This window comes from Puntigrus tetrazona, chromosome 8 (assembly GCF_018831695.1).
Source record: "Puntigrus tetrazona isolate hp1 chromosome 8, ASM1883169v1, whole genome shotgun sequence".
Taxonomy (NCBI): Eukaryota; Metazoa; Chordata; class Actinopteri; order Cypriniformes; family Cyprinidae; genus Puntigrus; species Puntigrus tetrazona.
Window position 1 is genome coordinate 11,088,872 of NC_056706.1, and position 26,773 is coordinate 11,115,644.

General features: G+C 37.1%; 1 protein-coding gene across 2 annotated transcripts in view; it reads right to left on the bottom strand.

Annotated features, from left to right (window-relative positions):
• Nucleotides 1-7,268: 7,268 nt before the first annotated feature.
• The window catches only part of LOC122349915 (nephrocystin-4-like), a 35,099-nt gene continuing 15,594 nt past the window's right edge, over nucleotides 7,269-26,773 (bottom strand). Inside the window, exons 3-7 of one of the 2 annotated variants that reach the window (XM_043246052.1) lie at nucleotides 21,637-21,806; nucleotides 20,518-20,582; nucleotides 12,601-12,759; nucleotides 8,132-8,265; nucleotides 7,269-7,574 (exon numbers count right to left, since the gene is read on the bottom strand). In XM_043246052.1, coding sequence (XP_043101987.1) covers nucleotides 7,533-7,574; nucleotides 8,132-8,265; nucleotides 12,601-12,759; nucleotides 20,518-20,582; nucleotides 21,637-21,806 — 570 coding nt within the window. In that variant the 3' untranslated portion in view covers nucleotides 7,269-7,532. Of the gene's footprint in view, nucleotides 7,575-8,131; nucleotides 8,269-12,600; nucleotides 12,760-20,517; nucleotides 20,583-21,636; nucleotides 21,807-26,773 lie in introns of both variants that reach the window. The other variant, XM_043246051.1, reaches the window with a different exon arrangement.

Genomic DNA, 26,773 nt, shown 5'->3' on the forward strand with positions numbered 1-26,773 from the left:
TGGATTAGCCAGTTAATACTAGACGGGTAGATTTAGCTGGCGTAACTTCCTCGACATGGAAGGGCTTTACAAGCAAAAGGTCAATAATTCAGAGGAAAGAGTGTGAGGAGTGTTTAGTTGAGGCAGCAATGTACAGAAGTATGTCCTAAATTGAGAAATTCATAAATGGAAAAGCGCTATGGTAACAGGGCTTTAAGCACATTTATATCTTTTTGAGCATTGAACACAGTAATTGAGCATCAGCAGTAATGCAATGATAAAATCTAAAACCACTGTGGCCATTTATTGAGCATCGTGCTTTGTTTTAGAAGTCCTTTTCAGGCGGTTTGATTCAATTTAGGCTTATTGTTTTCTTTTAGGCAATCTTTGCATGTCATTACGTATCTAATTTAAAAGTGTGCAGCTTTGAAAGTAAAAAGTGAAAAAGTAGTATTTTAAAACCATCTGAGTCAATAAGCTGAATCAACGTTTAATCAGCGCTCCATAAATTAAAGATATAATCTTGCCAAGGTTGTATGAAGGAATTAATAAAAAATTGCAAAATGGGTAAAGCAGTTCGCGTTTTTTCTTAAAAAAAATACATCCACTGCACTATATATTACAAATCCTAGGAAAAACTTCAAGTTGCATTGTGTATGCAGCTCATTCTGTTACCAACTATCAATTGTTTGGCGTGTTTGTGCTTATTGTATTGAATTTACAATGGTTTGGGGTTTTTAGGCAGGACTGGAAATAGAAATCCTAGACAAATGGCCTAAATTCACCAGGCTTTGCCAAACTGCTGAGCAAAAATAGCAATGATAATTGAAGGAAGTGTTGAGCTTTGGGCCCAAGGCTTCTCTTACGCAGCTGCTAGCAGTAAGTAGTGTTTCTCAATCAGGATGAGGATGGGGCAAAGATATGGATGAGGAGAAGGATAAGGTCAAGGATGAGATGAGGATGAGAAAAAAAGATGAAGAGGGCGAGAGGCGAGGACAAGGACAAGGACTTTTTTTCTTTTTGCAAGAAGCTGGTAAAGCTAATGCATAAGATTAGTTCAAGTGGTAACATTTTCACTGTTTTATGGGAACATTCCATTGACTTGATTTTTATAAAAAAACTGTTATTTCTATGCTTTACCCTACATCTAAACCCCCTCACACAAAAGTCACATGGACTTTTTACTGATATATTTACTACGACATTGCTGGATCTGGGATCATTTCAGTCAAGTGGAGGGTCAGACAGTTCTCTGATTTTCATCAAAAATATCAATGTGTTCGAAGATGAACAAAGGTCTTATTAGTTTGACATGAGGTGAGTAATTAATGACAGAATTTTCATTTTGAGGTAAAACTACTCCTTTAACAAAAGTTCACGGCATTAACTAACTTTCACAATACATAATATTTAGCTTAACTGTTAATGTAAAAACATAACCATTAGTTCATGCCACCTCCTTGAACATTTTGATTTTAATGATCAAAATTTTGAACATAATAACTTCAAGACTACTTAACGTGATTCTTATGTTTCATTAAATACTACATTTTAGCATTTCATTGTTAGTAATCATTCTATGCTAGTAATAACTAATCCCAATTAGATTATTTGAACACAGATTAATGCCCTACATTGCCTACATGCCTACATTGCCAAGAATACTTCATGTGCATAACAAAAAATAAATAAAAAATCTAGTGACATTTCCATCAACCAAGCTGAAACTCTCTCACTTTGGCCCTGGACCAGTCGACCACCTTCGTAGTTAAATGAATAGTAAACGCGCACTGCTTTTTCTGAGAAGTTTTAAAACATTTCATTACACTAAAATAACACTGAACATATACAGAATGTAGAAGACAAAACCCTGGTAATCAATACTGTTAAAAAGAACAATGCCCTTATTTCCTTTTTCTTGTACCTGCCCGGATATATACACCTCTGGGGGTTAGGGGTTTCATGCATCTTTCACAGAGAGAGATGTGTTTAGAGCATCAACAATATCCTGATGACAATGCATTGAGAGTCACACTCTCTAAAGGTCAACCACCCACATGAGGGCCACCTAGAGCCTGCTGTCAGCTGCTATCACATGTGAATTATCACCTCAGAACTGCAGAGGTAAGTGACGTCAGCCGATGAGAGTGCACAGATTTTTGATGAATATTCCCTCCCCATTCTCTCATTCTATTTATCTCCATTTCTCTTTTGTTTTCTGTCACCATTGTCTCTATCCTTCTGGTTAACATGATGAAGAGAAAGAGCATGTTATATTTAAAGCTGCTGGCCAATCACAGATGATGGATTCAATCCTAATCACCTCCGACCCTGCTAAAGATCATCTGCTGTAAATTTTTTGAGCTGGAGGTCACCTGTCTGACCTGTTCATCACATTTGTTTTTTTTTTGTTTTCCTTGAAATAATCTGAGATTAATGTGTCATTTATAAATATTAATTATTTGCATTGAGATGCAAACTAATTTTTGTCATAATTTTCTCTGTCTTGAAAACATCTGCTTTTGTGACATATTTTCTTAGTTTAACTTATAAGCATGAAATGTAAATGCTCATTGGTTCACCCAGTTTGTTTAAAATGTGGATTCATTTTAAACACTGCTGTGTTTCTTTGGATATAACGTATATTTTATCACAATTTGCACTTAGGTTCTAATGTGATGAAACATCACTGTGTTATATACATCTTGCTGCTGTGTGATATCCATATCATAAGAAATATAAAAGAGAATAAATCTCATATTTGGGCATTTTTGCCCCATTATCTAGAATTTTAGAGCATAACTGAGTTGTTTGCTACATTATGTTTATCAGAAGTGTATGAAATGTAAGATGATGTACTAATAAAACTTTAAACTGAAAGCCTAGTATTTATATATATACACATAATAAATAAACATAGTACACATACATATTGTCACGTTCTGGGATTGTTCTGTGTTGTTTTCTATCCCTTTTATCCTCTTTGCCCTTATTTGGTCCTTCCTGTTTCCTGTCCTTAGCATTGATTATTAGTTAATTAGTTCCCTACCTGTTTGTCCACTTGTTTTAGTTCTCCTTGATTGTATCCCTGTCTTTTTAAGCATTCAGTTTCTCCCTAGTCCTTATCGAGGATTAATGCTAGTTTATGTTATAGATATGTTGATGCCCTTGAATTAGGAATTAAAGAAACTTTTGTATGCTCCTTTGTAAAGCAAATTTACTACAACTGCGTTACATGACAGAATCTTTGACGAAACCATATGGCTGAGGCGTCTGCGGCAGAGGGACGTTGGAGAGATATGTGGAAGAATTCTTCACTATTTTCGATGAGGTAAGATGGCACGACTTCGTTCCTAGGTGCACTTTTTTGCTGGGGCTGGACAAGGACACTATATGCTGCGATCTTCCCACAATTGATTATCCCTGATCAAGCTAGTCAATCTTGTTTTATGGGTAAACTTTTTTGACTTTGAGGTAGAGAAAATCAATTAACTGCCCAAATTTCCTCGTCCAGTCCCCCGAGGGACGAGCTGTGCCTCTCCCGCCTCCACATACCTCGCCAGCAGCTCTGACCACTCATCTCCTCCCAGTGCTGTTTCTGGCCTCAGCCTAAAAATGCCAACCGCACAGAAGTCAGAGTGCCAGCCGTTCACAGGGCAAGTCTGCCGCCATCGCAGCCCAACCAAGCCTGCCTGCAGCTCCAATAGCAAGCCAAATGGACATTAAACGGCTTGTGTTTCCCAAGCGCCCTCCAGTGACCAATCCTCCAGAGCTCATGCCAGTATTTACTCAGAAGCGCCTCCAGTGGCCAGTCCTCCAGAGTTAATACCAGTGCGCCCTCAGTGCATGTGCCCTTCTGTCGCGCACCTCAGTGTGGCCTTCATGACATGAACCCTCCCAGGATGGATAATGAATGAGGCAATTTCCCCGTACTTCACAGCTCCTCCTCTCACACCAGCGCCTCCGTCGGTCCCTCAGCTCTCCTTCATCTCCTTAACCTCCGCTGGTCCCCTCAGCTCTCCTCATCTCCTGAGCCTCTGCTAGTCCTGTCCAGCTCTCCTTCACTCTCTGAGCCTCTGCTGGTTTCCTCCAACTCTCCTTTGTTCTCTGAGCCTCTGCAAGTCCCGTTCAGCTCTCCTTCATCTCCTGAGCCTCTGCTGGTCCCGTTCAGCTCTCCTTCGTTCTCTGAGCCTCTGCTGGTCCTGTACAGCTCTCCTTCACTCTCTGAGCATCCTCTAATACCGTCCAGCTCTCCTTCATCTCCTGAACCTCCGCTGGTCCCCTCCAGCTCTCCCCTCATCGCCTGAGCCTCCGCTGGTCTCCCAACTCTCCTTCATCTCCTGAGCCTCTGCAAGTCCTGTTCAGCTCTCCTTCATCTCCTGAGCCTCTGCTGGTCCTGTACAGCTCTCCTTCACTCTCTGAGCCTCTGCTAACCCTCTCCAGCTGTCCTGAGCCTCCGCTGGACCACTCCAGCTCTCCCTCAGATCCTGAGCCTCTGCAGGTCCTGCCCAGCTCTCCTTTGTTCTCTGAGCCTCTGCAGGTACCGTTCAGCTCTCCTGAGCCTCTGCTGGTTATGGTCCTCAAGCTCCCTGGCCTGACTCCTGATCCGCTATGGCTCCCCGAGCATGGCCCTGAGACTCCTGATCCACCCTGGAGGTCCTTCTTGCCTCCATCCTGGTCCTGCCCTGCACTGGCCTCCAGGGTGTGCACCCTCCCTTCCCAGTCTTACGAGACGAGCCTTCCAGGAGGGTGGAATACTATCCCGTTCTATGTTGTTTTCTTCCCCTTTTGTCCGCCTTGCCTCTATTTAGTCCTTCCTGTTCCTGTCCTCATTATGTGTTTTATTAGTTAATTAGTTAAAGCATTCCATTTCTCCTCTGCCTTTGTCAATGATTATTGTTAGTTTGTTATGTGTGTTGATGTCCTTGAATTAAACTTTTGTATACTCCTTTGTAGCGTGAATTTACTATAACCACATTACATGGCAAACAAAGACTTTTATTCTGAAAAAACTGAGCTTAAGCTCCAAATGTGTCATATTTATAATAAATTTATGCTCAGGTAAAGATTTTGAATGCTCAGAATTTTAAATGATTTTTACAACAGTAAAATGGTAGTAACTACTAGAAATTATGTAAATAAAATTAAAAAAAAAATCTTGTGAGAAAAGCTGTTCAGGTGAATTAATAGAAGTTTAACACATGAGGTTATTTTGAGTTAAGTTTAAACAAGCCCTGCCTAGAACCTCAGATGAATATCAATACAGTACTGCCTTGCAAGCACTATAATAAAACACTAGGAGGAATCTCAAAAACTGTAATGATATTATCATTATCATAAATACACCACCAACAACAAAAAAGACTCATGACAACAAGTGACGTCCTAGGAGCCGATTATAGCTCAGCTAAAATAGTTCCTCTGACATTCCACTGACACTGCAGGAAAAGTGACACAACCTGAGCGGTTTAGGAAGCACAATTAAAACAGGCTCTGTCTAGGTTTTAAGGACAGCTGATTAAAAGAGTACTGAAGGTTTTCTGTCTCACACCAATAAACACCATGGAAGGGTGAGAAACAAAAGGTATGTCACAAGTCGTCAAAAATGACATTGTTATCAATTTCCACTATACTTCATTTTTTCCCCTCTTGTCCTTCTGCTGTTATCTCTCTTTCTCTCTCTCCAAGTTTAAGGGATGACCAAAGCGGTGTGTCTGCAGTGTGTAAATAATTGCGAACGCATGAGTGCATCTGTCAAACATGGTTACTGGGGTCCAGGCTCCACACACACACACACAAAAAAAAAACAGTCTGCAGACAGCCTTCACAGATCCACACAGCCTGAAACACAACCACACTAGAATACAGAATAGAAAACGCATTGCTCTTTTCCCACAATGCAAAGTGAGCCTCTTTGGGGGTGAAGAAATTGCTGTAACAAGACTTGAGGTTGTATCTTATAGAGAGGGCACAGACCACAGCTCCAAATCAGACTAATTACTCATTTGAGCTCATTTGCTGACACTTTCTATCTAAATCAACTTATGTCACATCTTAATTAAGCACGATGCAAACCACCATGCAATATGTCTGTCAGGAATAAACCTCTTTCAGAAGTCTTTCAGTGAGTAGTAACATATGTTGATTCAGTAATGCTGTACATCTGCTTAATAAAGGGGGTGGGGAGGATTTTTTTTTTTAATTTGTATGAAGTATTAGTACCACTAGACTGCATTCAAACCATCCACCCACCAAACCCAAACATCTCTACCATCTGAAGTTTTGGAGTTCTCTACAGCCTCTTTTTGCACTTACTTTGTTCATTTAGATCTTCATTATAGAAAAACAGGAGCAGATGGTGTTTGTGACTGTAGAGAATTTTGTTAGATTTATAATGTATATGTGAGGTTGATCAGAGGGAGACAATGCAACTCTAATATGAGAAATCTGGAACACACAATGAACAGTCTAAATTCTAAAAACAAAACCTATCACACGATGCCAATGAAATCAACAATGATTTTCACTGGTGACTACTTTATCCGGACTGCATTCAGACCACCTGTGCATTTGCTAAAGCAATGGAAGGAATAATATACCTAAAAGTCCATTTATTCAAGTTGTTTATTTAGGCATGCAAAAGAGACTATAGCATACAGAGTAATTTGCTTCAATCATACAAATACAACTCACTTAACCTCATTAACCACCAAATGATTGGAAATTCTGGAATAAATTATTTTGCGGATGAAAATGTGTGCAGATAGATTAGTTACAACAGCAGGTTTGCTTTTGTGTTATGATGGAAAGGTGTCACTAAAAGTTCAACACTGTTTACTCGGTAAGGAAAACAAACAAACAAACAAAAAAAAAAAAAAACACAGAGCACCTTTCAGTAACTATGAATGTAGAGTATAAAAAAAATACAGACTTAACAATATTTCTGACCAATACTTTTTAGAAATATTTAGAATAAATTTGAATTTTTATATTTTTAGTTTTCTTTTTTAACTAAAGTTTTAGTATAACTAAAGTTTTATTCTAAGTTTTATATATATATATATATATATATATATATATATATATATATATATATATATATATATATATATATACACACACACACACACACACACACTTTTTTAAAGGCATGTATTTGCAATATTTGGTCTTTTCGAATCTGCAAAGGAGCAAAAAAAATATATATATATTAGATTATTTGTTCATAATTGTATGATAAATAAATGATCAAAATTATTATTAATCTATTATTCAGAAAAAGTTTTTTTTTTTGAAAGTCTGTTATTTGAGATCTGTTTGATCTCTCCCTTCCCAAGATTTTATTTGATGCCTCTAAAAGACAGTAAAAAGGAAAAATAATAATAATTGTCTTTATATCATTTATGAAAAAATGATATTGATTGTCCATTTCGAGCTCAGTGCGCCCTCCTCCCTCGTGTTTGGAAAAGCATAAGTCGATAACAGATAGGGCTAGTATCTTGATCAATGTCTCTGGAGAGCTATGACTGGGGGATTATCATACATATGATAAATTATGTGATGACGTAATCCTCAGCAACACCAACAAGGGAAGACTAAAGTAAAGAGGGGGACATAAATGCAAAAGTGATTAATGTTAAAAGAAATTTGAGGTTTCAAATGATACTGTATATATCTAGGCGGCTGCTTTATAGTTAGAGATTTTAACATAACTCCGATGATGCCATTGGGGGTGTGTCTAGAGGGGGTGCAAAGTTCAAGAATGAAACATGATCTTTACTTAATATCCTAATGATTTTTGGTATAAAAGTAAAAATCGATCATTTTGACCCATGCAATATATTTTGGCTATTGCTACAAATATACCCAAACAACTTAGGTCCATGGGCACATACATTTTTCTGTGTATAATTTAGTTTCAGCTTTACCTATAATAACTAGAATAACCCTCTTTCTGACAACTTCAGTCTGATTACAGACATTCTGTGACATTTCTGCAGAGATTATAAGTGGAATGAAAAATATAAGACAAAGAAAAAAAACTGTATAACCCTTTAAGAAAGATTCACATTATAACTTCTGAAACAAGTACTTAATGAATTTACATAACTCAATGGCCCAAACGTTTGGTTGGAGTCATTTAGTAGCTTACTGTATTCTGGCAGTCTCTGTTGAGCAGCTGGAGCAGGTCAGATTCGAAGACCTCCACGGAGGGGAAGAGTGCCACACGTAGTCCCTCCAACACACACGAGAAGCTCTTCAACAGACGAGGCTTCCGCAGCACATCTGCTGCAACAGAGATGGAATGAATATAACGTTAACGTTGTACACATTTCCTGCGCGTACAGCCAATTCCATCCAGCCATTTTATTATTGTCCTTTATATTTAATGGCTATTCATTTTTTACAGCATTACAGCAACAAAGGATTTAATTAGACAGTAAAAATTAATTTATCAGCACGCTTCAGAATGCCAAGATCCTCTTACTCATGGCAATGCATTCAAAAAAAGAAGAAAAAAACACGCACAAACAAGTGCACGGGATAACAAACTAGTGAGCTTAAGCGTGCACAAGAGAGCTCAATGTGTTCCAGAAGCTGGGAAAAATCCATGCAGTTGAGGCCAATGTAATGGAGCTCCACGTGGCCCAAATTCCTCTTCTGATTTTAAAAAGAATAAGGACCAATGATAATTTATCATTTGGAGTATGTGTCTGGCTGCATCATCACAAGCACATTTCCTCCAGCTGAGATCTTTGGCTGGCCCCATTTCCGCTCTCAGTAGGGGTCTCGCTGTGAAGCGTTTCAAACATTGTCTATTGAGAAAGTCTTCTGCATATCCAAGCCATTGCACCCACTTTTTCTTTTATTTTTGGTAGAGGCAAAATTTGAGCTCACTCACCCACAGGAGTCTAAGACACTTCATAATCAGTTCAAAACACTTTGCGCGATATGAAAATGGTCACATGGTCGCGCGTGTTTGTGATTGTCAAGATCTGCCTGGTTCGCCTCGGCAAATCCAAACATTGCTCAGCTTACAGCGACGCTTACCTGCTTCACTTTGAAAAAGTCATCCTTGATGTTTTATTTAGACGCCTCGCAGAAATATGCAGAAAACACAAATTAAATGAAATAAAATCTTCACATACAGACAGGTTAAGTGAACCATCATCCATAATTTATTTAAAGATAAACACCTGTTTTACAGCATTAACCCCAAAGGCTAACCGGTTGCTATAATTGATGTGCGCTCCCTAAGTGAAAGCTGTCTATAAATCAGATTCTTCTTAGAAGAACTGGACCTGAAAGTTTACATGATACATGATGATTCATTTTCAAGATTTCTGACGTGAAACCAACAAGGAATGCAGGAAGGATTATTCTGAAATATTCTGAGGTACACAACCGTTCAAACGTTGGTTGGTAAGATTGTTGATATTTTTACAAAAGCCTCTTATGCCCACCAAGGCTACATTTATTTTGATCAAAATATAGTAAAGCATTAATATTATGAAATATTATTATAATTTAAAATAACTGTTTTCTATTAGAATACATTTAAAATTTACATTTATTCCTGTGATAAAAAAGCAGTCACATGGTCCTTCACAAATCATTTCCTGATTAATATGCTGATTTCTGATAACATTATCAATGTTAATAACAGTAGCTTAATATTTTTGAGGAAACCATGATGATGAGTTTTTCAGGATTCTTTAATAAATATCATGGGGCAGGTTTTGCTAATGATGCTCAGCGATGAATTAGTGCTGAAAACGTGTGACACGATTGAATTATTGTTTTTGTGTCTGACAGAGAGCATGTGGTTCAAGAAAGAGGATTTTTTCCACACATATTATTTTGAAATAAATTTTATTTTAACTTTTGATCAATTCAATGCCAAAACCATGACCATTGTTAATCAACACAGAAGAACGCCATTGCTACTTGAAGTAACCGTTTTTCACAGAGCAGTGTTTCGATGAAATACCACCTACATTTGGGTCTGTTTATCACAAAAAGTTATCATATGGTGCGTGTGTGCGTGTGTTTGTAATAATACACAAGTTGCTGTGGCAGAAGACAGCAGGCTTCTGGTTTGAATGAGTCACAACCAGGAGAGGTTCACTTTCACGGATCACTCAGCCATACACAAACACAGTCTATCACAGTTTAGCTTTAACACACTCACACAGTCTGCCACTATCAAAGCTAGGCCCGGAGAGCTCCGACGCACTCAGACATTTACCGTACACACAGTCTGTTTCCTCAAACACACTGCACAATCACTCTACACTCAAGCACACATACACACCAAACCAGGCTTATCTGTACAGCAGCACTGAGGCCTGACAGCCAAACAAGTGCAGCATCGTCAGGACATTACAGCATACAAAACACTCCACCACTGCAGCCCGAGAGAGATGCGTTACAGGCGCTCCGATAGGTGACGGCTCAACAGAAGAGAACGGAGGGAATTTAATGTGCCTCTCTAAACATCTTAGTTCTGTTAAAGTTTTGTATCAGTTCGTATCCATTTTAACGTTTAGAATGCTGTGTTTCTATAACTCCGTTCTCAAATTAACACCCATTTACCACCTAATTCCTTTCCAACCTTTCCATAAATACATCGTTTTTCACAACTTCACACTTTTGTATGCTCAGTATACGTACTTTCTTAGCATGTTTCTTTAATTGTGCAGATGATAAATATACATCTATGCTTTTTTTGGATGTTTCCACTGTTTTTATTTGTTTCTTAGCCTTTTGCAGCCCAATTAATTAGCCCTGAGGTAAGATAAACTAATTTTGAAAAGTGCAAATATAAAGTTTGAGGCCATCTGGCTCTTCATCAGACCAGAGGTGTTTTCTTTTGAGAACATGCTATAAATATTTTTTTTTACTTTTAGAGCTTAAGGTGCAACCACTTTTTTGTTTTGTGGTTCAGCAGCCTTTTTTTGTTGGCTAGTAGATATGCATGCTTGTGCATATATGTATGCATGTATGTATGTATGTATGCATGTGTACACACACACACAGAGAAAAACATTTCAAGGTTTTTTCCATACAGTGGACATCAATGGGAGTCAGTGGGTTGAAGGTCCAAGTTACAGGAAAGATCACATGTGTTGTAGGTGGATGTATCAACCTGAACATGCAAAAGAAACCACTTTACAAAAAAAACGATAAAACTACGATGTTGAAGTTGGAGGAGAAAATGAGATGGAGCTTTTAGCTCTACCCTACCTTTTGAACCGACAAAGTATTAACTATGCATGACCTTTCCAACATGATTACGTAACGTGTGCAATCACAGACATGCATCACAGAGCTGGTGCAAGACAAGCATTTGCATTTTTATTTTTGTTTTTAGAAAATGACCAATCATTTTAACTAAATAATACAAATTTTCCTTGCCTGGGACTGCATTACAACTCTTTGAAGCTGCAACGAAACTGCAATTTGGACCTTTAACTCACTGGGTCCTAAAGTTCACTACATAGATAAAAATTTGGAAATGTTTTCTCAAAAACCTTTTTTTCAACTGAAGAAAGATATGACATGAGGGAGAGTAAATGATTATCAATTTTTATTCGGGAGGTGATCTAATCCTTAAATCTTTTACTGTGTTTTCCTGTGTTTTAAAACAGGTGGCTGTATCACAGAACTGTGCTATGATCAATCATGTGCTAAGACTACTGGGAAATTGAAGGTCATTTTGGACTTGGATACAATTAAAGCAATAAAAACGAGAGAGGTGGCTGGTGTATTTTGGCTTTTATGACACCCACTCAAGAAAAAGTTTATAATCAGAGAGAATATATTGCTTTTAAATCACGATATGATGTGCTTTGAATCATGTGTTATTAACCGTATTAACAGTGGGGGGGGTGCTCTCTTTTTCTACTTTCAGTCTGTGTGGGGCCCAGGAGGATGCAGAATATAGCACTCAAACATTTCAGATGCAGTTCAAAGAGAAACCTGCTCCAGAGGAACCCCATTTCTACATCTGCTCATCGGTTTATAATGAGAGAGAGTAAGTAGGAGCGAGAGAGTTGGAAATATCACTGTGGAACAATTCTCTAATTTCCTGCATCCCTCTCTGGATCTAGACTGCGGTCGTGGGTCACCCTCCCTGTGAGATATTTGGAGTGCTGGGGGATTAGCCCGACATTGTGCTCAGCTTCCAATCCCCTCACCACTGTGAAACCCACCGCGGTTCATTACTATCGTTCAGAAAGTCTGTCTTTACCCACCCCCGAAAGCAGCTCAGAACAGAATTCCAAAAAGAGACGAGTCATGAGCACTGAGCTGCGAGTCGGAAAAGTTGTAAAAAGGCTCAAGTGTTTTTCTGCTTCAAGGTCTCATTTAGGACCTGCTTTGGTATGAAGTGATTCTGAAGCTAATCAAGGAAATGTCCTAAGAAACGAGAAGCTCTTTAGTGAGGCTTCTAGAATTCCTTCTGCTGTCTCCATGGCAACACACATCTCGTCTCGTTACAGATGAGCAGTCATCAAATGTCATTTGATTGTTTTATAACTGTAGTGAAAATCTAGCACATTAAAGCCTTTCCTCTCGCATTCAGATGATAAACAGAGGGGGCATTCTGGGTAATCCTACCTGTGCCTGTGTCCGCAGATGACAGCACACCGGGGACGCTGTCATGTCCAGACACCAAAATGTTGGGCGGGAGCAGGTGCATGATGGGAGTGAGAGCTGGGTGTGGCTGTATGGAGTAAAGCAGCTGACAGCCCTCCATCACTGATAATACAGCATTCACTGCAGAAAGAGAAATAAAGTTATGAATAAAATTTGACACAATTCTAGATGTTGCTGAATGGTTTCTGGTGTTTTGTCATTAATCACTTATCCCAATGTCGTTCCAAACATGTGACAGCTTAGTTGTCTGAAACACAATTTAAGATATTTTTTTTCATGAAAACCAGGAGGCTTGTGACTTTCCTATTGACTGTCAAGTAATGAACACTGTCAAGGTTGAGAAAAGTATAAAAGACATTGTCAGAATACTCATCAGAGGTTCAACCGTGACGTTCTGAAGCGGCAAGAAAACTTTTTGTATGGAAAGAAAACAAAATAACACCTTTACTCAATAAATCCGCACAGTAGCCTCGCTGTAGTGCCATTTTGGAGAGTATTGCTGCACAAAATAGTGTACACTGCTCTGTGTTAGCCACTACAAACAGATGAGCTGTTTTCGCTCAAATCAAAGTGTAAATACATGTAGAAGATGCATCCTTGTGTTGTGGCTGACACAAAAAGAACGTATGCTACAGCGTGAAGCGGTGACACTACGGTGCGAATTTGTTGAATAAAGTCGTTATTTTTGTTTTCTTTCAGTACAAAAGTATTCGCACAGCTTCATAACATTGCGGTTGAACCACTGATGGCAGATAGAGCATTCTGACAATGTCTTTCATACTTTACTTGACCATGACAGTGCAATTTACTTGGCAGTCAAAGGAACAGTCACAAGCCTTGTGGTTTTATCCAAACTTCTTAAACAACAACCCTAACCCTGGCCCTAATAACAACAAAAATACTTTGAGGAGGAGTAACCCCTTAATATACAATTTTATTGAAATGTAATTTATTCCTGTGATGGTAAAAGCTGATTTTCAGCATCATTACTTCAGGTTTCTGTGTCACATGATCTTTCAAAAAAAAAAAAAACACATGATATGAATTGCATAATATAAACATTTATAAAATGGTTAGTTCCATTCCTGGATTCTAATGGGAATCTTATTGTATCTATTAGTTTTCTATTTCATAAATGCATATGTCCATCCGTTTACACTGTAATGATGCTTGCAATCTTGAACTGCACCGACGACTCACTCTGGTTTAAAATTAAAACAAGAAAACAGACGTTTCCTCATGCTGAGAGATGAGCAGATGTACAGTATGTGTGTGAGAAAATATCATATATGGTGTTAAAAATAAATTACACAGAATAGTTATTCTCTGCTATTCTCTGTTTTTGTTTAAGATCCATGTTTGGAACATTCTCTTGACATTTACTGTCAGGAACTATTTTTTTTAGCGGAAGGACTGCATTTAACAAACTTGCTTTAAAACAGAAACATTTTAAAACACATACTTATATAACTAGTTTTAATATTTTTAAAACATTTTTAAAATGATTTGTGTCATGCCTAACAACGCCGTTCAGCCGTAATTTATTCACGATACAGCACAACCACTCGTACCTTATTGCTTGCTTATAATATAATTATATGTAATTTTTCTCTATTTACATGATCATCATCACAGATGTGCTAAAAAGTGCCACCCAAAGCCTCCTTACTGAGTGGATCTATGTCATATTGGTACATATAAGCCTCTCTTCCATCTTTCAGAGTTAGTTTATGGGATTTAAGGCCCAATTCATCATCTGCCTTTTCAGCTGATCAGTCTGAAAGGTAACAACATGCCTCTCCTCAACAAGCCATACAATTTGAAGTATCGTTTATATCCGTAGCTCAAATGGTGCAGGACAAATCACACACTGAAGTTTAATGCTGGGTAATGGGTTTATAAAAACGTCTAACATCAAGTACGAGCAATAATAACAGCGATGCTTGTCTTAGCAAGCACCACTAATAACTATAAACCGATCAAAAAGCAGGATACTGTCAAACCCCACAGCACGGTAAAATCTAGATTTATATGAAGCCAAGGTTTACACATCATTGTTAAATACTGAGGAAAAACATCCCTGTCAAATGTCTGCTGTTGGCTGCACCCATTGAAACTCACCATCACAAAAGATTACTAAAAACGAGAGGGAGATTTTTCTCAAACTGGGACAACATATGAGAGCACAAGCGGAGAGTTTCATTTCATGCTAGAGTCAACAACTATATTGTATGCTAGCAATCTCCACTTTAATTTAATTTTACCACACTTTTGCCCACTCTACACGATTTCGAGAATACTTTCACTGTCAGACATTTTCACAGCAGAGGAAAAACTCCACCCGAACCCCATTTGAGCTTCTAAACCTTATTTAGTTTTAAAACATTCACTGTAAGTCTTTCGTTCTCAAGCAAACCAAAACCAGTGATTCAAGGTAAGACTCAGATATTCAAATTATGTAAGATATTGACTTATGTAAGGCTTTTAGATGCAAGGTGGGTCCACAAGGCCAGAGAAAATCACCCACAGCGCAACTGGACCATGCGTGTTCTGTTTAGTTGTTGCGCGCATCTGTGGAAAGAAAGAGCAGGCTGGTGTGAACCTGCTGAAAGACGAGTCTGCGTCATTACATTTCAGCAGAGCTTTCCATTTTCATTAGGCCATTTATCCCAGACACGGATACACGCATTCCGCTCCATTACTTGAAGCCGTATTACATAGAATCGTGCATCACTGCCGCTCAGTCGGGAAAAAACACGGCGGTTCTGAATGAAACAAACGCGTGTGCGTACACCTGGCTGAGAAGAGGAAATGGATGTCGGTGACACCTGCATACGGTGGCGGGCGACACCGCACATATTTTCATTCACATACCAAATGACAGGCCCGGATGCGATATGCAAACTTTTTTTTGCCATGGATATAAACTTTGGAAACGTGCCAACGATTACTACTCAAACTCAAAAAGAAAGAGAGCGAGGAAAAGAGAAACGCATTCTGGAACACTGCCATCGCCCGAGAGAGTGCGCAGGCACTTTATTAGACAAACTCATTCTAATTGGTCAGAACTGCACTTTGCTTATTCTGTGCCGCTGTGCAAATCACTGAGCTGCAGTGTGTCATTCTGTTCACTCTTTAGAACAGCTCTGAGTGGTGCTTACTTAATAGTTAAGGATCAGGGCTTTTCAAAGAAAGGTCACGGATTCAATCGCAAGTCGGGTGACAAAATTGCTGAGATTACTTATCTAATGGACCAATCTGTACAATTAGAGTACAACAAATTCAATTAAACAACATCCACTTAGTAGCAAATAAACATGCTGTTCTAATGCTTACGTATTAGGAACCAAACGAATTGGGACACTTATTCTATTCTCTGCTCTGAATTTGGGGGCATTCTGTAGAATGCAATGTGTGAGGGAAGTACCAATCCTGAGGAAATCTATGCAAAGATTTTGTGTGGGCCTGCATATTTATGTGCAGCAAAGATCATTCTTTGCAGCGTTATTATGCAACACTATGCATTTCAAATATAACCTGCTGAACTTTTTAAGTATGTATTTTTCTATTTCACTGCATCTGTATAAATGAGACACCTGCTGTGTAGCATTACTACGATTACACTACCAGTCAAAAATTTGGGAAAGGGAAGTGCTCTTTAATGTTTTTGAAGGATGCCTCTTATGTGCGACAAGATTGAGAAAAAATAAAAAGTATTGTTGTGAAATACTTTAAAATGTCATTTATTTCTGTGACTTTTATCTTTAATGTCACTTGATCCTTTAGAAATCTTTTTAATATGCTGACTTGACGCTCAAGATATATTCCTAAATATTATTCATTCATATAAAACAGCTGCTTAACAGTTTTGTCAAAACTGTGAGTCGGTTTTTTTTTTAGGATTCTTTGATAGAAAGTTCAAAAGAACAGCATTTTTGTATAAAAAATAAAAGAAGGTAATAATGTATAATGTTCCAAAATATTTACTTTTTAATGCAATTTTAGGAATCTTTGCTAAATGATCTTACTAATCTCAAACTTCTAGATGATAGTGTTTTACTTATTTAATAAGAATATTTAATAAAAAATGAAAACAATTTATATATATATATATATCATTTTTTTATTGTTTTAATTTTCTCATGCGTTTGTTTGGATAAAAGTGTCTGATTAATGATGAATATAAATTTTATTTATTTTGTGTTATTGTATTTTAACTTTTTAAATTGTATTTATTTATTTTATTGTCAGGACACATTACAGTTTAGATTCAAACTTGCATCTCTTATACAAACACTAAAGCTCAGCACACGTGAAGAACATGTGTAAACCACTAAGCCATGGCTCCAATAAGAGCATAAAATTATTCAAATGAATCAAAAAAAAAAAAAGATAAGAAAAGAAAAAATAGCAATCAGTGTACCAGAACCCCCAGCTTTCTGTCCACCAGCTTTGTTGTTGATTCCCACTGAATACTTCATGATTAAACCTATGATTTAGCAACTAATTCAACATGACTGATCTTCCTTTGGCCTTTCAGGGTTATTATGTGTTTCTTTCACGGCTGAAAGAACAGCAGATGTAACAACATCAACATGGCTTTGCATCTATTTGTCTCTATTCTGAAGGAATGACTAAGCTACTGTGCGTGTCAAAATCAGCCATCTACAAACACTGAAGTGTGTCAAAATAGGAATTCTAATCTTCGGAGATGAAAAACTGCTCACTCATTCTCACATCTCTCCAACTCTCTCTGCACACACACACACACACACACACACACACACACACAAAAGACAAGCGCCCAGACAAACACATCAAATAAAGCGCAGATTTCAACGTGCCAGCATTATTAGGCTCTGCCAGTGCTGTTTACACGTCCTCTATGCCAGTAGTTCTCAACTTGTGGCTTGTGATCCAAAAATGTTCTGCTGCAAAAAGCAGGCGGGAAGAAAAATCATTGCTTAACACAAAAAGCAAAAATGTAACCAACCATGCAAATAACAGAAAAAGTAAACATTGCAACAATATGTACTGCTCTCTAATTTTTTAAAAACACTTACCGTGTCTTCTGCTTAAGACATTACAGACTACGCATCCAAATAAAATCTATATTTTATTTGAGTATTTTGGCTCAATATCTGACCAAAAGTAGGTATATATAAAATAATAAAAAAATAAAGAAATAAATTATTTCAGTGGCTTTAGCGGCACAGTAATAATGAGCAGTCAGTGGCTGAGTGTGCTCCTATATAAGTCATGTGAGAGAATGTTTGTGTGTGTTTGACAGCAAGTTTATGTGTGATCTGAGAGGCCCTCTGAGAGGCTCAGACTCTCCGAGAGACAGCAGGACATCTCCTCCCTCCAGCATGGAGAGGCATAATTGAGACAGAATGGCAGGTAGCACAGAGACACACGGCTAGAAGGAAAGGCTGGATTCAGAGAGAATTTTAGATCAGCGTTGCTCCCTCTCCACTCCAACAGCTGGACACCCTGCAGATACACTACATCCATGAGTCACTCTCATATGGTGCTCTCAGTCTCAAGATTAACTCATCTACAAAGCAAGCAGCGTGATGGGACAACCACAAAACTACATTACTCTGACAAAAGAAATGAAGTGATTTTGTTTGTAACCATTCTCTGTCTTCTATCTTATTAAATTATCCCTTCATGAAAAAGAAGTGTGCTTAATTGAACCCTTGTCGTGTACTTTTAATTATTAGTAGCATATTTGTAAATTTCACTTTGTAAAAATGTCAAAGTAATATTTATTCTTTAAAGTAAATCATTGTTTTAAGTATCTTCTGTGGAGCTTTAAAGAATGAAATACATTTTGTCATGCGTTTACTAACATACCAAACCAAAACTACTTGATTCTAAAATTATTTTTTTGTTTTATTAAAAATTACCTTGAATGAATATATTATAAAATGTGCTACATTGCAACTTAATTAAAAAAAAAAATTATGTAAAAAAAAAAAAAAATTATATATATATATATATATATATATATATATATATATATATATATATATATATATATATATATAAATAAAATTTTAATGACAATTGCATGTATTCTGGTCATACAGCAGTAAATTTTAACAGTATTTCAAAGTAAATAAAAGTAATTATGTAATTACATATGACGATGTGCCTAAGTGTGTCTAAAAACACAATAACGTTCAGTTGATTAAATTAACATACAATTAAATGTCTGAAAACATTCTCTTTACAAACACGTACATTCTTTTTAAAGTATATTATTTCTGTAATAAGTATGCTAAACATGTACTTCTTTTTCACAAGGGATTTCTTTCCAATCATGCATATTTTTTTGTTCTGTACCACCTGCTGCTGTCATCTGAGAAAAATACTTTTTCAGCCTTTCGTTGGCATTCAATTTCTCCCCAAAAGTCATTTTACGATTATACCATTTCGGAAGAACATCTATGGATCTGTACAGTGTGAGCTAATTCCTTCCGAAAGGAGACTTTTGAAGACAACCGTGTTGGCTGCGTTTCAATCCACAGTGAAGGAATAAAAAGAAAAAACGTATGCTTATTAAAACTACAGATACGGAATATGAATGTAGACACTACGCATGGCATAAATGTAAATCAATGGCAAAAACTGGAACATATCCATTAACACATAAAAAGATAAGAACATAAATAGAAGAAAGCAATCTAAATGCGATTCACAAACATAAAACACTTACAAGGTCAAAACCAAATAAAGCATCTTCCATGGTATGAAAAGTCTGCCAAACACAACAGCAAAAAAGGCCAACATTAAAGAACCTTCATCAATTAAGGCTACTTTCTGAAATCTGTTTCAAGAATCTCTTCAATTATTTATAGGCGAGTCCCAACTATTTCCTTTAATTTGCACATTTAAGATTCTCCTTCACCTTTCAGTGTCAGGAAGGATAGGAAAATAAGATCTGAAATGGTCATGATAGAGATTGTTTGCTTAGAACAGCACTGCAAGAAATATTCCTAATTCAATTTGCTTTCAGGTGGGAAATGAATCTAAATGGAAAAGTCAAGGCAGGCTGACAGATTGAATATCGAAAGCATTTGAAAAATGAGGCAAACACGCACACACATGCAAATAGTTTTTCATCGCTACTGTCAGAAAGCATAAAGTGCTATTTATCAACTATTTATTACTAAGCTCTTGCTGTTGTCTCTTGCTCTGTTTGACTCCTTTGAGACCATGAGTAGAATATGTTATCTAGTGTCAAATTTCACTACATGTGCTTTCCCCAGAAATCAGGCCGGTTCAGTCAAGCTTTCAAATACCTGCTGTGCTGCTGGGGTAATCACATCAATGAAACATCTATCAACTGTACCGAACTAAAAAAAAAAATCATGGAGAATTGCCTAGAAGGAAACTGAGAATGATCTCTTCATTTCAAAAAAACATTCATACGGACTAAACAATTCAGCTTTGAAAGTCAGCATGAAACACTACTCACAACCTATTTCACTTCCTCAATGTGACATACTTGCGTGTCACTCAATATTTTTAATGTGGAAAAGTACAGAGGCATTTGATTGGATAACGACAACAGGTTGTCGAACATCAGACCAATCACACCCAAATGATTTGTCAAAGGCTGGGATAATGTTGAGACTGAAGGTTTAGTTTACTTTCACGAACATGTCATGTATCACTACTTATTAAAATAATTTATCAATTACTTTTATTGTCATTTTAATACATACATCAAAATTAACAGACACTGAATTAAAAAAAAAAAAGAAGTCAATTCCGATTTCAATCTGACTTCAATCTTTAACTGAATGCAATGAAAATGGTGTGAACTATGAACTACTGACTGAATGTGAAGCTCAGGGTTGTACTCACACTGTAAAGGGTCTTTCAGCATCGGGTGAAAGAGGGCTCTAGGGGTCCCACTGAAGAGAGTTAACCTAAAAAGCCACATGGTGGTTAAAAATAAATAAATACATAAATATATAAATGTACACACACACACACATTAAGTTTGGGGTCAAAAAGAGTTAGGTTAGGTTTTTCAAAAAAAATTAAAAAATTAATAAAATTATTATATTCTTGCAAGGACACATTAAATTTAAAGTTAACTAAAGTAACATGTATATTGTAAAAAAAAAAAACTAACTAAAAAAATGCATTATATAAAATATTACAAACATTATATTCATTAAAGGAACAAAATGTTTCAACAAAATAATTAGTAAAACTGTTTTCAACACTGTAATAATAATAATAATCTTGAGTAGTAAACAAGCAAATGCTTACTGAAGGATGTTATGATACCAAAGACTGGAGTAATTACTGCTAAAACTCAGCTTTACCAAAGGAATACATTACATTTTAAAATATATTCATGCAAACAAAAATAATTTTGAAATTGTAATAATATTTTACAATATTACTGCTTTGCAGTATTTTAATCTAACAAAACAGCCTTGGAAAGCAAGCATAGAGCCATCTTAAAAGATTTTTAAAATCTTACTGACCCCAAACTTTGTAGTAGTAATGTACATTTATATGATATGCTATAACACTTTTTCTAAAACAGCATTTGTTAAAAAGCAAAACCATCAGATCAGGTTTCAGATGTGGGTTATTTTGTGTCCTAAAATGTGGAACGAAGTTAAAGAATGACGTGAATTTAAATACAAAAAAGTACTCAGTTGTATAGTCCTCAGTATACAAAAAGTACTCTGAATTGATTCAGAGGTCCACCACACTTGGCTGTTATACAATTATTTTTCTTTGTTCGGCATGACAAAGAGAACATGCAATTACAGACCCATTAAAGGAGTTATGAGAGGCACACATTTGGTTCTTTCTTCTGATGAATAGCGGGCCAATTATAATAAGCCCACTTTATTCACTCATTACAGGTTTCAGGATTTGCTGCATAGTCAATAAGGCTGTGTGCTCTGGAGTGTCATCTTTCTCACTCATGGAAATGGCCATCCTGCACCACTCAGTTACCTGCCCTCCCCCTGAGAGATGCCGGTGTCTGCGCGACCTGTGAAGAGCTGAAGCAGTCCAAACCCCGACCCCAGTGCATCCTGGGAACTGTCTGCCCTGGTAGACAGAGTAACCAACTCCACCACTGCCACCACAGAACTCAAACACAAGGAAGTGTGGAAGTATGCAACCTACAATAAAGACAGACAGAGAAAATGATAAAGTAAGTTTTTTATTTTACATCATTGCCATCATATAAACATACAACAGAAATGTGCTATACAGTACTGTATACATAGTGTGTGTATTAGGGCAACTGTACACTTAATCATATCATTTTTTTATTTCATTTTAAAACTGCATTATGTGAAATTTCCATGTTTGCATACATTTTAAAGAGTTAAATGTTTATTATTATTATTATATTTAAAAATCAATTTAAACTTGGGCTCTGTTGTTTATTGTATCCTTACAATAATGTAAAGGGGCTCCCCACAAGTCACACAATTTGAGGTATTCTTTGTGTTTATAGCACAAACACTGAGGGGTGAGTTACCCACTAAAGTGTAATGCTTAGGGTTCAGAGTTCAGGAAAAAAAAAAGGCCTCAAAAAACTTCTTACGTACAAGCAAGTTTGCTTTGGCAAACAACACTAATAAAAACAGCAAACAAAAGAATCTGAGGTGAGAGGGTGAGAAAACAGAGAGAGAAACACAAGGTTAGGGATATGAAAATATGAAAAAAAGTGTGTTTGAAAAGTAAGAAATGGTGTAGGAGGAAGATTAAACCTGTAACTTAACTTTATCAGAGAAAACCCAGAGGTTTGTTGAGAAAGAACATAAAGAGGGTGTCTGGACATAATGATTTGTTGTAAAAAGAGCGTGCAGAGTCTTGGTCTGACATCCCATGGCTCTTGGAGGAACCTCACTGAGGATGTCTAAGACAGCACAGGCCACCTCACGCTATTTTTCAAAGAAAATAAAAATCTGTCTCTCTCGCAGACTGAGTGCCGAATGTGTAGCCTAAGGAAATATTCATTTCCCAGAATAACAATGTTTTCTCACTTAAAGCTTTGAAGCCAAATGAGAGACGGAGGCACCCATTAAAGTCTAGCAACCGCCGAACCAGTTTAACAATTACAAGAAACACCTACTTACACCACACCGATCAATAACAGCAGCAGCTCTGATTATGCAGAAGGGGCTTTTAGGAAAAAAAATAAAACTCGATCTACACAAACATCAAGGCAAAGAGTTCTGCGAAATCAGCTGAAAAGCAGAGCACAATCAATACTAGCACCCTGCACAAGCAGCACAGCCAGTCAGATTTGCTTAGGTCATTTGTATTCATAATCCGAACAAGATTTCACATTTGAAAACTAATAAGACAACCCTGTCCTTGTCCATGTAACCGCAATTATAAGACAAGCTGCTGTATTTCTATAGCCTGATTATATATTTGCCCTCTTATGTGTCACAGGCTACTGTTTATGATATAATAGGCTTACGAAATGAATAAACACTCACTGCATTTCTATTCTTGAGTCCTCAGATCATGAATCTGGCGCATACAGTATTTTAAGCGTTGCAAACTCAAGTTACTAAAATACAGAAATACAAAGATTTATGTGTCCATTTACAAGTGATTCAACAGCATTCAGAAGTGCTCTGGCTGATTTTTTTTGGCTATGTGGGTCGATGGTGCTTGAATCTTAAAATCAGATCACAAGAGCTCCTGCTAAGTTTGGGTTGTGTGGGTTGAAAGGGTTTTAAACTTGAGGCTAGTTTAAATGCAGAGCAGAGGTTGTGCCATTGATTGAATTCACACTACTTACAGGCACTAAAGAGGCATAGAATAAAGTACAGGTTCACATGAATCAGAATTCAAACAAAAGCACTGAAATATAACCATGACAGAAGTGCAGAAGTGCTTCCAGAGTGCGCTGATTCAGTTTTTGTTACCACAGATGTGGGACGGCATCTGAAACGTTCATACATTAAAGAACCTAGCAATGATGATATGCGTTTCATTCTCTCATCATTGGAAGTGCCTTTATTAAACCACTGGTTATGAAAACATTTCATTACAACATTTTGTGAAATTAGGGGGTCCGCCACATCACAAAGAAATAAAAAACTCCTTTAAATGGAATAATCCTCCTTTTATCCTTACCAAATAACTGTTGGTTCCCATTAACTTACACACTACGGATTCGATGAGGACCAGCTATTGTTCCAAATACAGCACTGCTACATTCATTCTAACATGTGGCGGGCCGCCACACCAAAGATCATCCTCGCCGTGGCCATGTGGCACTCAGAGCAGAGCTTGAATTTCAGAGTGGGAGTGCGGCTATTGATGATAATTCTACTCTTTCCTGCAGGTGCTGCACTAAGTTTGCGATGACAAATGACGGAATGGATCATTTGCATGTGTTTGAGTCTTGCTTATTTAAAGTGAAAGAGAACTCTCTGGAGTGCTATCTGTGTCCACAGAGATAAACTAAGGAAGGTGAGAGAGCTAAGAAGAGCTTTTAAAAATGATTAAGCTCATTTGCAAATGTTATATTGATTTAATAGACAGTTCGATTTAATATTAATAACTATTCAATAAACACCAAGTTAATAACCTATTAAGTTACTCACCCGCTGGTGGATTTAGCTTTGGATTTTATTTATAATTTCAGTTATTCAAATCATTTAATATTTCTATGTTCTATACTTCTAAATGTTACATTTAAAACATTAATCTTAAGACTTTAATTTCACTCATACCACCTCTCAGCCTTATTAAATGTCTGAAAATGTCCCCATAAGCCACTTTTGTGTTCCACCTCTGCATTACCACTGGTTTTTGTATTAATATAAATTTCCCGTGATGATAATTTATTTGTCTTATTCCACTTCTTAATAAACATTTAATTAGAAAAAAAAAAAAAAAACATGGGTGGGAAGGGAGTGTGTTCATAATCCTGCCACCACAGCTGAAAAAATAAATCCTAGGAGGAAACACTTAAATATAATACCAAAATATTTTTTTTTTTAAGTGAACTATGCCTTTACTATTTAATTCCATCAAAATCACATAGTAATCTAGTTTTCCAGTTGCTACATTGGGTCTCTGAAGGTCAACCTCACATAACCCTTCTGCGTCAGTGTTTTTGAGCATGAAACAGGGGTTATGTAAAATTCAATGCAAACTTTTCAAAACTATCTTCTTTGCCCGCTTTACCTGTCTTCTGTTCATAACCTGTGACACGTTCTTGTTTTGTTCTTACGCTGAACTTCAAATGAACCGCAGTGAGCTGAGTAACGTTCTTTCTATACGAATATGTACTCCAGTGTTTGCTCTCTAGTGGAAATAATGATTTGCATTGCATGGTTGAGATGGTTCCCACCAGTGGGGCTGGTTTCATTAGAGCTCTGGATATGAATTTTCAATTCAAAAGGCAGGATCTCTTCTCTTTTACTCCTCCTTTCAGACTGCTTTCCCTCCTCTCAGTGCTATAGATAATGATTCGTGATTCAACATGTTTTTTTTGTTTTGTTTTTTTTAAATCATTTTTTTTAAACGCACATTATCATAAGATACCAAACAGCTTAAGAATGTTCTTAACAGACAGTGGACTGAAGTTTTAAAGAATAGCGTCTTTGTTTTTCTAAGTGCACATGAATTATGATTCATTCTGCCTTGGGTTCTGATAAAAATCCAACTATCATTTTAAAAGCTGAATTCAGGAGTCTAGATCACAGAAAAATCCCAGAAATAACTAATATTACAATTCGGGCTAATATTGATACATTTACAGAATTATATAGATGAACTGTTAATAAAATTCTATAGTCTATAGTATCAAAAACAAAACTAAATAAATGTTAAAAGTGATTTTAGTCGTTAAATGCACAGTACAATATAGAAAATAGTCATTATATATTCATATACGGTAGACATAAAACAGTGTTATTAAATTATTCATGTTTTTAGGGTTAACTTTAACACCACAAAAAAATTAAGCTATAATCAACATAGTCTTTAAATGTAATTTAAGGTAAGCTTTTCCAAACCTCGCATCTTGAATTATGAGTCACGGCTGAATTTTCTAACACGTCCAATTTTCTGAACCTCTGACTCTCATTAGCAGCTAATAACCTGCAAACTGTGAATCTATCTGATTGTGAGGTGAGAACATTAGCTAAAAGACCGGACAGGCTGGCATTTCAATACGCAAACACTCACGACACAATCAAGACTCCTAATTCTCTGCCAACCCCATAAACCCTCATAAAAATAAACAGGCTTCAGAAATTCTGCAAAGGAGATGCTGAGATTATCATTACACAGATCTCCCTTCTCTCTCTCTTCACGAGCCAGTCAGCAGAGAGAGGGTACGGCTTCTGATCCGCTCTGCCAGAAATAGTTTGCACTCGTTCAGACGCCCCCAAAAACACAGTCAACAAATCATTAGTCAGGAGTTGTGAAACATCCCTGTAAAATTCACAAGGGCACCAAGTCCTAGTAAAGTAGCATTATAATGTGATCCAGTGCAGGCGGGGAGCAGGTTTGAGATTGTCATGCATAGCGAGAGGGATTATTGCTAGGCTGTTCCGTTGTTATGGGCTCATTAACAAAAAATGGGACCTTTTGAAGTACTGAGTTCAAGACTCTGTGAAAATGTTGCATTACGACTGTATAAGTCGCCTAGCATACAAGTGCGTATGTGAGGGAGAGAGAGAGAATATAAAATGTTTAAGCAGCAGAAAGCAGATAAACAGAGACTCTAGGGACTCTAACTAACCTTGTGAAAGGGAATCATAGAGCACAGGGTTCTTGCCGAGGGGCCTCTGCTGTGTGCTGCTGCAGTCCAGCAGATGAGAAGCAAGAAGGCCAGCCTGTTAATGCCTGTACGTGACAGCTCACTGCTCACTGACAGGGCAAAAAACAGGTAGTAGGGCTAGGTAGCTCCTGAGATTAATTACATATAGCTTAATTATCATTGCTAACTTGCCAGTGCTGATTTAATGCGTCATGAAACCCCTCTGTTTCAGCTCTGGTCTTTTACACTTTAGATCTGAAAAAGACTCCAGCGGAAATGGGGCGTACAACTGTGGAAAAGTGGGAGGGTACAATGTGGGAAGAATGGAGAAAACCAATAAAAAAA